The following is a 12,569-nucleotide window of genomic DNA, read 5'->3' on the forward strand; positions in this document are numbered from 1 at the left end:
GTCCAATTAATGCAACTCATATTGAATTAATGTATTACTGCCAACTGCTGGCAACACTACAGCAGCAAAAGTAGCCTACTTTGGAAAGCCGGTGTTCAACATTGACTTCACCTTGACTTGGTATCCAAGTCCTGAGGTAAGACATTAAACAGGCTTCCTCTGACCTGTGGACTAGAATTACACCCCTCGGATTAGAGCCTTTGAGCTGGCACTGATGCCTGTTGGCATTACACAGGCCAAGTAGTCTCAGGGAAAGTGATTACACCATGTACTATTTAAACGGATGCATCATCTTAAGTGACCTACAGTGCCAGTTGGGTTGCCTTTAAGCATGGAGATGAAAGACGATATTCTTTCTGAATAGTTTGATTGGTGTTCGATACAGAGGCAGATCAGAAGAGCCAATTAGATGAAGCAGAATACGGAAGACAATTTCTCTACGTTCTGCAAAAAATATTTAAAATCGGTCTGTTGAATGTGTTGCCTGCGAATAAAAAAAAGGTAAATTCTCGATACTTTATCACATGTTGGTTCTAAGAGAAGGTTTTAAATAGACCATGTGATCAGTGATGATGGCTATGTGGGCGATACTAGCCCCAGTTATCGTGGATCGGCCCCAGAAATACTGATCAGAGCGCCCTTATTGAACACCCTAACCACTAAACTATCCTGCCAGATTTCATTGGGTTTGGAGCCGTAGCCACATTCAGAGCCGTATGGCGTGCGTTACTGTTATTGTTATGAAGGATTTGGGAGTTTAATCTGACGCGCTGGTGGTGTGCGATTGTTTTTGCAGGGAGAGGACAGACAGAGGTTGTCGACACATCCGCTGCTGTTGATGGACAACTGAGCTGTTGTCAGGGTTTAAAACCGCACGGTAGGCAAATCTCTGATCTGTTTGGTCTGACTCGGAAGGTGAGTCCACAAGTTTGAGTTGCATCTGTTGCAAAAATCTACTATCTAGTATTGCTTTTCTGTGTAATGTCATGGTTTTTAACATCAAATGGTTTTAAAAAAGAAAAATATTTTTTCGTTGTTGATCAAGGATTTATTGATTGGTCACGGAACGTTTTGATTGATCACAGAACAGTCTCTCGCATAGTCTTTCCCTATGTCACTGAATGGATGCTCTGAAGGCTGAATGGTGAAAGAAGCCCAGGTAGGAGAACAGATAAGTTGCGAATTCATTCTCAATGGAAGTCAGCGGTGCGAGGATAAAGAGGGTTACATTTAGCCTAATCCCGTTAGCACGCCCCGGACCCACAGTGTTACATCACAGCTCCTGTTGTGTCCCCGGACTGAACCGGGAACTACAAGAGCAGGAGCATATGACATCACCGCAGACAACCGGACAATGCAACCATGGACGATGGGACGGAATCTTAAACAATTTATCAATCAAATATGAGTATACAATGTTCACTGGTCGAGGCCGGAGAATATAATGATTTTCTATGCTGCTGTAGGTACGACTTGAGAGTTGTTAAGAGAGAGCAGAACAGAGCAGAAGCCAGCAAGATTTTAGAAAATAAACCCAAACTAAAGCCTTATCACCCTCACTGGCAATGCTTCTCTGCCATTGAGAATGTTGCATTCAGGCCCTTGGCATTATGATAGCACTGTGTGCAGACATGTAATTGACAGGCAAGATGGATTTCCCTGAGCAATGAGGTAAGAGAAGTCCTGATTGGTCAGAATGGAGCTGGGCGTGGTCAAACTCTAAATTGTCCAATTCAGAGGCAGGAACAGTCAACCACAACAGATTTTCTCAAGCGAGGTAATATCATTAATCATTAGCAGATACTTTAACCGACTTGATTTTGTTTTTAAGATTTTAAGGAGCTGGTAGGGGTTAGGCATATTGCTGATGGATGCTATCTACAGGTAGAGTGCATACATTAGGATTCAAACAAAGAACATTTTAGTTGGGAGTTAATCACCCTAACCACCAGACTATCCTGCCCCTATTTGTATTTATGTACTTATTTGTCATTTGCACTTGATCAATTATTTATGGGCTTATCTATTAAATGTGTGGACCAACAGGCTTACTGGTAAATTAGCAAGCTCACCAAACAAATAGGAATTAGTTTTAATCCACTCAAAGTAAAATTGGATTGCCGATTCCTTGGAGTCAATCCAGGAACAATCAGATGATTCACCAAGTAAATTGTCAATCCACCGGACAATTCGAGAATGAGCATTTGCAAACAATACTTCAACATGGCTGCTAGAATTGACATCCTCTGATTCATCCAACAATCCTACAGATGCAAATTCTAGTTGGATGTTATATTTTTTACCACCTGAACCCCACAGAACTGTCCTTAGGGTGAAAAGGGAGACTATGGACAAAGAGACAGAAAGACAAGGTGATGGACGGATGGCAGGTAGGTCCTGTCCCTATTGTGTCAGGGTCTGTCTCGTCAGTCCGTCGGGCTTGCTGCGGCGGTCTGACAGTGAAAAGCTCGGAGGACAGCGGGCTGCGTCAGGTCGCTTAAGCTTTGCTTGTCTCCCGCCCTCTCCAGTAATTCTATGTTCATAATAGCGTATTTCATGGACTAAAAACGCTGTAGAATCAGATAAACAGCAACAATGATTACTTATTAAAGGTCCACATGGCATGTGTTCTTGCAGGAATGCGCTGGCATCTTATTATTATTCATCCATGCCTGATAAGCAGCTTATGCAGACACAAATATTCTGTCTCTCTCTCCATCTCTCTCTTTTTACACACACAACTGCTTCTCTACAACAACACACAACAACAACACACATCTGGCCAATTATGATGATCAGAGATGAGCAGTAAGTCGATTGGTATGTAAGAATTAGGCCCCTCTCTAGTACGTCCATTCTTTTGGGCAAAACAGTTTGTTTATAGAGTTTAACCTGAATATGGGATATGTCCTTATCATATATCATGTCCCAAAGCAAAAGCAGGACCAGAGGAACCCGGGTATATCCTGGGTATATGTGACTACTGGAGTTAGGGTTAGGGTTAGAATTGGGGGATAAGCATCCCTGTGCAAGATGCCCACCCTGCCTGATCCTTTATGACAAAAAAAAGAAAGAAATCCACTGTTGACTGACTTTGGATGACAGTATCTACAAACAGTAAATAGATAGTTGGAACAGTAACAGTGACTGAAGGGTAATTAATGACCAATGTAAACGCCCATGGCGAGGCTACAGCTGTTTAGCTCATTCTAACTCTTAACTAACTTAACACGACCCCCACCATCAGGGCCAACCGCCTGCAGCCAGGAGCTCTCCCAGAGGGGCTGCTAAAGCACCTTAACATACTTAACACTGCCATAAGCCCAACCAAGCAGGGTTCACCTTACATTCTGCTTCGCCCTAGAGACGACCAGATTATCCCCCTTGAAGAGAGTGAATCAGTCAGCAAACGTCGGCCATACAGCGAAAGTGTTCTGGTAAATTCACCTCTCTGAGATTAGGAAAATAAAATGTTGCCATGACAAAAATCACTATGTGTTATACATTACCTGGATTCATTGTCTCTGGCAACCAACAGAGACATGTGATTGGAGTAAGCGGCCGTCCGTAAGATTTCCACCGCCCTATCAGGAGTCAGGGAAGAGACTCAACTTTAAAGAAACTGTTAACAGTGGCAATTTCATTTTATCATAGGACATATTAAGCTACTCTTTCACTACAGCTTGGTACGTTTGCTTGGGTCTACAAACCTCTCATTGGTCACACCTATCAGACTGTTATTGTTGACATCCAAAATGAGGTCACCTGACCTAAGGCGACCTGCAACAGAGATTGTGGGGGGAGGGGGAGAGAGAGAGAGAGTGTGAGCGGGTCAGTGAGCAACAGATAGACGGACAGGAGAGCAAGGCATTGACATTGACAGTAAAACAAAAAGATGGAGTCAACAACAAATAGATAAGAGAAAGAGATGGGACAGGTGGAGAGGCAGCTAGTGGAAGAGAACCAGGCAATTGGAGATTAATAAAAAGGGATATAACATGCCATGATATGATACAGTATATTATATTGAAGTTATATCTGATATTACATGATATGAGGGCAAGGGCATTGGGCAAAAATAAGTTATATAATTGATATGTTACAACATACTCTTTTCCTAAATTTTATATCAGTTTGTACATTGACCTAATCTGTTATTGGGTGACCGGGAAAGAGCAACAGCGACGATGGCAGCGTTTTACTGAAAAATGTCAGAGTTTTTCAACCTGGATTGCTGGAGTGGCCGCACAGAAAAAGAAAATATCAGCATTTCTTATCACAGAAGAAGACGCTGGGCGCTGAGCTTTCTGTCCAGGCGGAATCGCACCCTGCCCTGTGACAGACCTCATAGAGAAAGACGTATGCGCTCTGAGAACGGGGCTATGGGGACCTGAGCATCGTGCAGGTTCCAGCAGTGTGAGGTACATACCATCCTGGTCAGCCAGGCCTCCAGCCACCACCCGCTTGATGTAGACCCCAAAGTCCTCTCCTGTAATCTCACGGTACCCGCCGGTTATTTTCACCCCTAGGTGGGGAGATGACACACAAACATCAACACAACACGACTCTGGTTCAGACAGAATGCTGCTGGATAGAGACATGGCGTTTTGGTACAGAGTATTCTATGGGTGAGGCTGAGAACAAATCAAAGCATGCAAGTGCTGCATGAGAAATTTAAAAGGATTTAGGGATTTAGGATTTAGGCCTCAGAAACCGGAGGTTAGTTGAAAAATGTAACATTATTCAGTATTATTGGTTGTCGAGGGCATAACTGCATTGTCGGTTAGAGGCTCGAGACCAGGCGTACACGCTCAGAGACCGGGATGGAGATGTGCACACTGACCGAGTCCCTTCTTGCAGTCGCAGAACTCCAGTCTCTGCACAGCTCTGTTGATGCCATGTGGTCCCATGATCGTCCTGGGAAGCAGCGATAACAACACTTCAGTTCGCTGAACAAATAATTACAATATCCTCCTCCTCTGTTTAATCCGCTCTTGAAGTGTGGGGAAAGCCATCCCAACAGCGGCAATCCACAGCAGGCTTGATCGACACACACACACACACACACACACACACACACACACACCAACTTAAATTCAACCGTATGGAGAAGTCACTCATACCTAGCGTTCACAGCACCCCGGTCGTGGGCTTAAACAGATTAGTTACTAAAAGGGAGAAGCTCTTCTTTGAAAACTCACCTATGCCAGGTGGAAAAGGGACAAAGCAGAAGAACATTTCTACCAGTTGGTGGTTAGAGATTAGCTGATACAGCAAGCGATGTTGTCAGGTCCATCATATCAGTGTGTCCTGTGACTCAGATGGCGTGCTTGTGACGACTATATGCTGTAGTCCACAAAAGGCTGTTCAAGTGTGTGTGTGTGTGTGTGTGTGTGTGTGTCTGTCTGTGTGTCTATGTGCATGTGTGTGTGTGTGTATGTGTGTTTGTGTGTGTGCGTTTGTGTATGCGTGCCTGCATGTGTATTTGTCTGTGTCTGCATGCATGCCTGTGCAAGTCAGGCAGACAGATCAAATGCTCTACACTTTTCTCCTTGGGAATTCATGAATAATAAAATAGACTGGCAACTGTAATCCTAATCTGGCTGCATAAACCCTAGCCTTGGAATATTCCCAAGAAACATTTTGTAATTACCCTGAAAAATATTCCTAAAAAGTGCTATACAGTCATAATACACGACAATGGGTTTTCAAACAATTTCTAGAATAACCAAAAAATATATGTATTTTCCTAAATTAGAATTTCATAGAGCTCCAGATTACAGTTTTGGAACAATTACCGACTTTTTGTGAAATAACGTCACTTTTGAGGAATAGTTATGATGGTTTAATAAAACATTTTTTTTAAAGAATGCAGCAGCAGTTTATCCTCATTTGATTTCCTAAATGTATATCTAAGAAAAATAACCAGATGTGGTATGGTATTTTAAGTGGATAAAGCAATGTCAGACATGTCATTATTTGGGCAGAAGAGTGAATGAATTCTAATGTGTTTTAATGTAGGTCAAATGTAAAAACGTTTGATATGAAAACTGGTTCCCTCAAAATGTTCCAATTTCCATTTTATTTGTTTCTTCTCCTTGATTTAGTTATTTTTTTCTCCTCGTTTTCATCTTCCTGTAACCCCCTAACCAATCACTGGCAGGCTACAAACAACTCAAATCTTCAAAATAATTTAACTTTAGTTTAGAGTGACCACATCCCTGCCCTCTACAAACCCATATGCCCTTCTGTTGTCCTTCTGCATACTCTCTCATGGCTCACATGGGATAATGACTTCCACTTCTCCACTATGTAAGAGTTATTCATTGTGAGATTTATCAAGGAAGAGAAGAATTGTCTTAAGAAAATGAAGGATACCCTTGTAGTGTTTTTAGGTGTATTGGACAACCAGCCGAAAGGTCCCAGTTTGATTCCTGATATCTGCAGCCTACCTGTAGCCAGCTGCCCACCTCCACTTTGCTTTGAATCCACTAGAAGTCACATTAGTTAATTCTAAATGCCACAAAATGACTAAACATAGCAAATAGCAAGACGATGAAAAAGACACAATACCAAAAACGCATCGGAGTAGGCCTAGGTCTCTATTTCCCGTCTTGGTATTCATAGACTGCATCTCTCTCCGCACTCTTCAAAGAAGGTCACCTCTTACAAACTCTCATAAACGCACGACTCATTAACAGTCAATGTCATACACAGGCAATATTCTTACTGTTTTGTGAGTAAACGAAAGTTCACTCTTTCGGTTCTGTCTTCTCCCCAGCAACAGATATATCTCCGAGCGCGCCAAACAGATGACAATAACTGACGTAGGCGGGACACAAGGAAGCAATTAAACTGATCACTTAATACCTGGTAATCTGTACTAGCTGCTATGCTAGCGCCTTGTCACGCAGCAGCACGGCCGAGGTCTTAGCGCGCCGCGGGAACCACCAGCTGTTAAAGCCCTTTTTGAGCGGGAAGACGCTAAAGCTGACACTAGCTACTTTTAGCTTGTGTCGTCTCACTTTTAAACACACTTTACTATCAAATTCTGCCCTCTTGTTAAAATTCCAGGCGTTGACATAATGGAAAAGGGTGGTGTCTTGTACTCTGCTGTTGAATTTAAACATTGTGTGTGTGTGTGTGTGTGTGTGTGTGTGTGTGTGTGTGTGTGTGTGTGTGTGTGTGTGTGTGTGTGTGTGTGTGTAATTTTGGGGGTCGCCGGCGTTAGCGTCGTCAGATATATTGATTTTTGTGACAAGTTACACGTGGCGACGTTGAAGCAGCCAATAAACAGGTCGCTAAACCCTGGGCAGAACATGTGCAACCAGTTTGTGCGTCCCCATAGTATTGGTGCTCTCTTGTAAAAGCCCGTCCGAAATCAAAGTGCACGAAAAACTAGACAGCTCTAATTACTCCACCAGTGCAAAAACCGGAAGGAGGAAAACACAATGAGGCCAGAGATTAATAGAGAGGAATAGAAAAAAGAACAGAGAAGGATATTACCAAGTTTGAACTTACCAGTAAAGTAGAGAAAGTCCATCGAACCGCTCAGCTGCCTGGGATAGAAATGGCAACGCACACTCAGTCAGAAACATAAAATACTCCCCCCCTCCGCCGCGCAACCACCACCACGCACACACATGCGCTCACACGCACACGCACACTCACCCTCATTAAACACACATCTACGCGTGCAAGTGACACACAGACATGATAAGAGTCAGTTGTTTTGGGGTAGATGGGGATGCGATGAGACGCCAACAGCGGTTCAAACGAGGTCGGTGTGTGGTACTGGTCGGAGAAAGAGAGAGAAAAGTGGGAATCTGCAGAGACCGTGAGAGACACGCGTACCTTTACAGCGCTAATCCCTGCTGACTCCCGAGTGCCATCGGTTGGGCTGCATGCCTGCTTGTTCCTCGCCCCCCACTGGTACCTAAAATAATTACTATGTATAACATATCAAATTATGTATTAATCGATAAGAACAATAAATCAATAAATACCTAAATAGACAGACAAAAAACAACAATTTAATTCCACCCCACACATACACAAACGCACACACGCTAACACGAACACACAGACACGCACACACACACGCACGCACGCACACACACACACACACACACACAGGTGACACAAAATAATAATAGTATTAATTATTAATAATTATAAGTATTAATAATTATAATAATAATAATTATTATTATTATAATAATAATAACAATTATTATTATTATTATTATTATTATTATTATTAGTATAATAATTGTGTATATTGTGTGTGTATTTAGTAAAAAATACACTGGCCTTTTTGTGCATAATACTATTTATAAAAACTTGGTCCAGGGCTTGAATGGAAGGGAGAGTTGGACACGCGTAAATTATTTCCTGTGTTTAATATTCAATATTGATTTATTTTGTTAAACGACGATTTGCGTTCTTCTTTATTGGATTATTAAAAAAGAAGGCCATAATAATAAGTCCGCAAATACATTTGTGGGAACAAATTGTGACGGAACCTTTGCAGTGAAGTCTGGTTTCAAGGGGGGACCAGTTATCTGAACGCAACGCTTATGTGTGTTGTCTGCAGTGGTTCTTGTTTGTTAATGTCACGTTTCGTAACTACAATCATTTTTGAACAGGTAACGTGCTTTTTCACATACAAAATCTCAATAATTCGTGCATTGATGTCAACACAATGAGTTATTTTGTCCTTGTCCTTGAGAAGTTTAAGAAGCACAATTATGTAGCATGTTGCTAATGCAAGTCGTTCTGTGGGAAAGCAGTCCAAGTAAATAATTTAATTTAACACACACTGTCTGGTTTGTTTTAAGGCTTGACCTTAAGGTATGTTCAATCTTTGGACACGGCACTAGAGTTAAACGTTATGCGTTTTGGTATAATATAATGTAGCAAATGTAGAGAGGAAGGTCAACGTAAAGCGTCTTTATAGTGTTCAAATTTAGTTCGCCGTATACTTTGTGTTGGGTAGGATCATGTAGACGCTATGGGTACTATATTCGATCCCCAATGTCTGCAGACTAACTTGTAGGTTTCCTAGAGCTCGAACGCCATACCAGCTCCTTAATAACATCTATCAAAGTTGACTGTAAGACGCTTGGATAAGCGTCTACTAACGACTTTATACTAAATAAATGCTCTTCTAGCTTTGTAATAGTAGTAGTACTAGTACCCATTCATATGAAACTAGTTTTGCAGAGCTAACAGCTTGAGCTCAATATAATTTTTATGTCTCACAGGTAAACTACCTTTTAGGAGCAGCGGTGGTGACATCATAGCAGCATGCTTCTCCCCTGCGTTCTCCGTGAGTTCTCTCGGTGCTCTACGCTGTCGATGCACTGCAGCCGTGTGCTACAACAAAAACTACAGCCCAGCGAGAGGGGTCTCCACACTCAGGCCCAGGAGTTCATAGCGCGGCGCATCGGTCTACGATTGAAGTCGCAGACCAGGGGCATCAAGAATAGGAGTAACAAACGCACGAGCCAGGAGGATGAGTGGAAGAGCAAGAACAAGACGGTGCTGACGTACATCGCGGCGGCTGGTGTGGGGATGATCGGGATCTCGTATGCATCGGTGCCGCTCTACAGACTGTACTGCCAGGTATGGATAAACCCGCAAGCCCACCAGAACACTCAGAAAACTCTTGCGTTACAAGTCATAGTTGTAATGGGTGTTTTTTTGGTGAGAAACCACAGATTTGGACAATTCACTTATTTTCACTTATTACTAACGGTCGTACCTTGGTGGTATTACATTTTTTATTTTATTTTATTTTGAGGCATCTTCTTAGTGAAGCCTACAGGTAGACTGCAACCCTCACCACTCCAAGATCTACTATCCTGCATGCATCTAAACATAATAGTCTACTTTTGATGAATTCATCATTGGACTGTCGAAAGAGAATATTTGACAATCCAACCAAAAGAAAACCTAGATCGATACTTGATCGATACTTCTATACAACAAGTAATTGTAACAAACCCTTCCAAACTGCAGCCATCCTTTTGGTTGAGGGCTGGGCTGTGCCAGAGGAGGTAGGATAAGAAGGTAATGTAGCTGTTGTCCTTGGACAGGCCTCGGGGCTCGGCGGCACGGCTGTGGCGGGCCACGATGCGGACCAGGTGGCCACGATGACACCCGTGAAGGACCGCGTCATCAAGATCACCTTCAACGCCGACACGCACGCCAGCATGCAGTGGAACTTCCGTCCGCAGCAGTCCGAGATCTACGTGAGTTTGGCGTGTGAATGTTCTTCCATTGCACAAACTGTGTTGGGTTTGAGTCATGCGTTCTATAAAGTTGGTTTTATTATCTTTCCTGCTTTGTGTCATTGTTTGTTCCTGTTGTTATTGGTAAGTTTTTGTTTTACTGTGTGGTTTTTTGACAAAAGAATATCTCCTGAACTAGATCTATTACCTCTGCGGATGTTATACCAAACATGCCATTTGGGGGCACTGTAAACAAGCGTAACTGACATCACACTTGACAAAGCATCAAACGTCTGTGTACACTGCTTCTCCAGGTAGTCCCAGGAGAGACGGCTCTGGCCTTTTACAGGGCCAGGAACCCTACTGACAAACCCGTCATCGGCATCTCCACCTACAACGTGGTGCCCTTCGATGCCGGACAGTACTTCAACAAAATCCAGGTCAGGAACCAATGCACACACGTACACACGCATCTATAAGTGACCCACACTATTTCTTAACATATATTATCAGTCTTAAGATAATGGAGATCTTACAAGCAGAAGTTAACCTTCCTCCTCCTCCTTCCTCCCCCAGTGTTTCTGCTTCGAGGAGCAGCGCCTGAACCCCAAGGAGGAGGTGGACATGCCTGTGTTCTTCTACATCGACCCCGAATTCGACGAGGACCCACGGATGGCGCGCGTCGACACCATCACCCTCTCCTACACCTTCTTCGAGGCCAAGGAGGGCCAGCCGCTGCCCCCACTGCCCGGGTACAGCTACAAATGACCTCCCGGCAGACCGCGAGCTCTGTGGAGAGACTCGAACTTTAGGACGTTTGGACAAACTGTCTCACTGGCAAATCTTTTCTATTTGCGATTGTGTTCAAATCTGTATAATTATATATATATATATATATATATATATATATATATATATATATATATATATATATATATATATATATATATATATATATATATATACTTATATGAGATTACATGATTTTGTATTCTCCAATCATCCAATGGAGTCACTTCCTGATTTAATGTATTTATTTTCCAAAAGTGTCAATTGTAGGGATTGATGGTGGAAACTACATGGATACTTTGTTTTATGCTGTGTCCTGACACTAAATGTAAAGGGACGACTGGTGTCATGCTACAATGATGGAAATTGTGTGTTAACAGCTGTAAAATGAGTATGAATGAATGCCCTATGTTTAGGATAACATTGTTTTAAATGTGTAGTACCCTGATCAACCAGCAGAGGACACACAGGTGAAAGTATTGCATAATGCAGTACCTTGCCTGTGTTGTTGAAGTAGCAGTCACGTCTCTATTTAGGCTACACGGAAGATATAGTAGATTTATTTGACTCATGGCAAATAAATATTGAATCACAAACACCCTTGGAAAATAGAATCGGGCGAGAATTGATGACAATTACTATGCTATATAATGACATTTGAACCCTGAGGACAATAATAAAGCATCGTTTTCTCGATATCCCCTTATTTTGTTATCGAGGTCAGATATGTTGTAATACTGGCTATTGTCCACTACTCAATCAGAATCAATCTCATTAATATTCAAGTGACCCTAATACATATTATGTGTGATGGCTTTATGAGAAAAACACAATGCATTTGGATTTGGAAACAATCCAAAATTATGGCGGTATGTGTTATTTCGAGTGGGCACCAGCAGTTGTAAAACTATTTCGATTAGACCCCACCCATCCTCATAAACATCACTACCAACTGTTTAGGAATAAAAATGTATGCGTGTAAGCATTACTCAATAGACCCTGCTCTATGTATTGTCATGATTATGCCTTCATGTAAAACTCAAGACTAAAGTAAGGCCGAGAGAAAGAGTTTACTTGTCTTATAAGATTACATCATTTGTTTATCTTCCTCTTGAATCAATGCAGTCTTTAGTGTGGCTGCTGCTGCTGGGCTACGTCACAGCACACTGTGTCCACTTGTCAGGAGGGAAAAACGACAACAAACCGAGCCACGCTGTCCCCCTGCCAAGGTGTACGCACGCTGCGCAGACCACCCATATAGACTGTAATATCACGGAGCCGGGGTCAGTTTTGTATCGGTCGTTTGTGATGCTCTGATATTTCCGAATATAGTTTCCGACCGACCTGGGATCTGCCTTAATAGATGTCAGCCTTTCAATTCGAAGGGGCGGTGTTCGCTGTGCTCCCCAGTCTTTATGAGGTTTGATGGACATCTTGAGCGTCGACTACAATTTAGAGGCTGCCCTAGCAACCCAGTGGACCGACCAACCACATCTAGGCACCGATATCGCCCACCACCACCTCTTGAGTGGTTGATCATAGAGA

At 42.6% G+C, this 12,569-nt stretch overlaps 2 protein-coding genes across 2 annotated transcripts in view; one reads left to right on the forward strand and one right to left on the reverse strand.

The window, feature by feature from the left end:
• The window catches only part of stxbp4 (syntaxin binding protein 4), a gene marked incomplete at its 3' end in the record, with an annotated part of 42,050 nt that extends 34,484 nt beyond the window's left edge, over positions 1-7,566 (reverse strand). The window contains exons 1-5 of the mRNA XM_079756748.1: positions 7,522-7,566; positions 4,844-4,917; positions 4,430-4,525; positions 3,711-3,780; positions 3,510-3,584 (exon numbers count right to left, since the gene is read on the reverse strand). Of these exons, the coding sequence (XP_079612874.1) occupies positions 3,510-3,584; positions 3,711-3,780; positions 4,430-4,525; positions 4,844-4,910 (308 nt within the window). The 5' untranslated portion in view covers positions 4,911-4,917; positions 7,522-7,566. The remainder of the gene's footprint in view (positions 1-3,509; positions 3,585-3,710; positions 3,781-4,429; positions 4,526-4,843; positions 4,918-7,521) is intronic.
• A 985-nt stretch (positions 7,567-8,551) lies between these two features.
• cox11 (cytochrome c oxidase assembly homolog 11 (yeast)) lies at positions 8,552-11,090 on the forward strand. Its single transcript, XM_079756912.1, has 5 exons — positions 8,552-8,648; positions 9,267-9,627; positions 10,101-10,256; positions 10,550-10,675; positions 10,812-11,090. The coding sequence occupies exons 2-5, from the start codon at positions 9,310-9,312 to the stop codon at positions 11,001-11,003; spliced, it is 792 nt and encodes a 263-aa protein (XP_079613038.1). The 5' UTR covers positions 8,552-8,648; positions 9,267-9,309; the 3' UTR covers positions 11,004-11,090.
• The last annotated feature ends 1,479 nt before the right edge of the window (positions 11,091-12,569 follow it).

This window comes from Pollachius pollachius, assembly GCF_949987615.1.
Source record: "Pollachius pollachius genome assembly, chromosome: 19".
Classification (NCBI taxonomy): domain Eukaryota; kingdom Metazoa; phylum Chordata; class Actinopteri; order Gadiformes; family Gadidae; genus Pollachius; species Pollachius pollachius.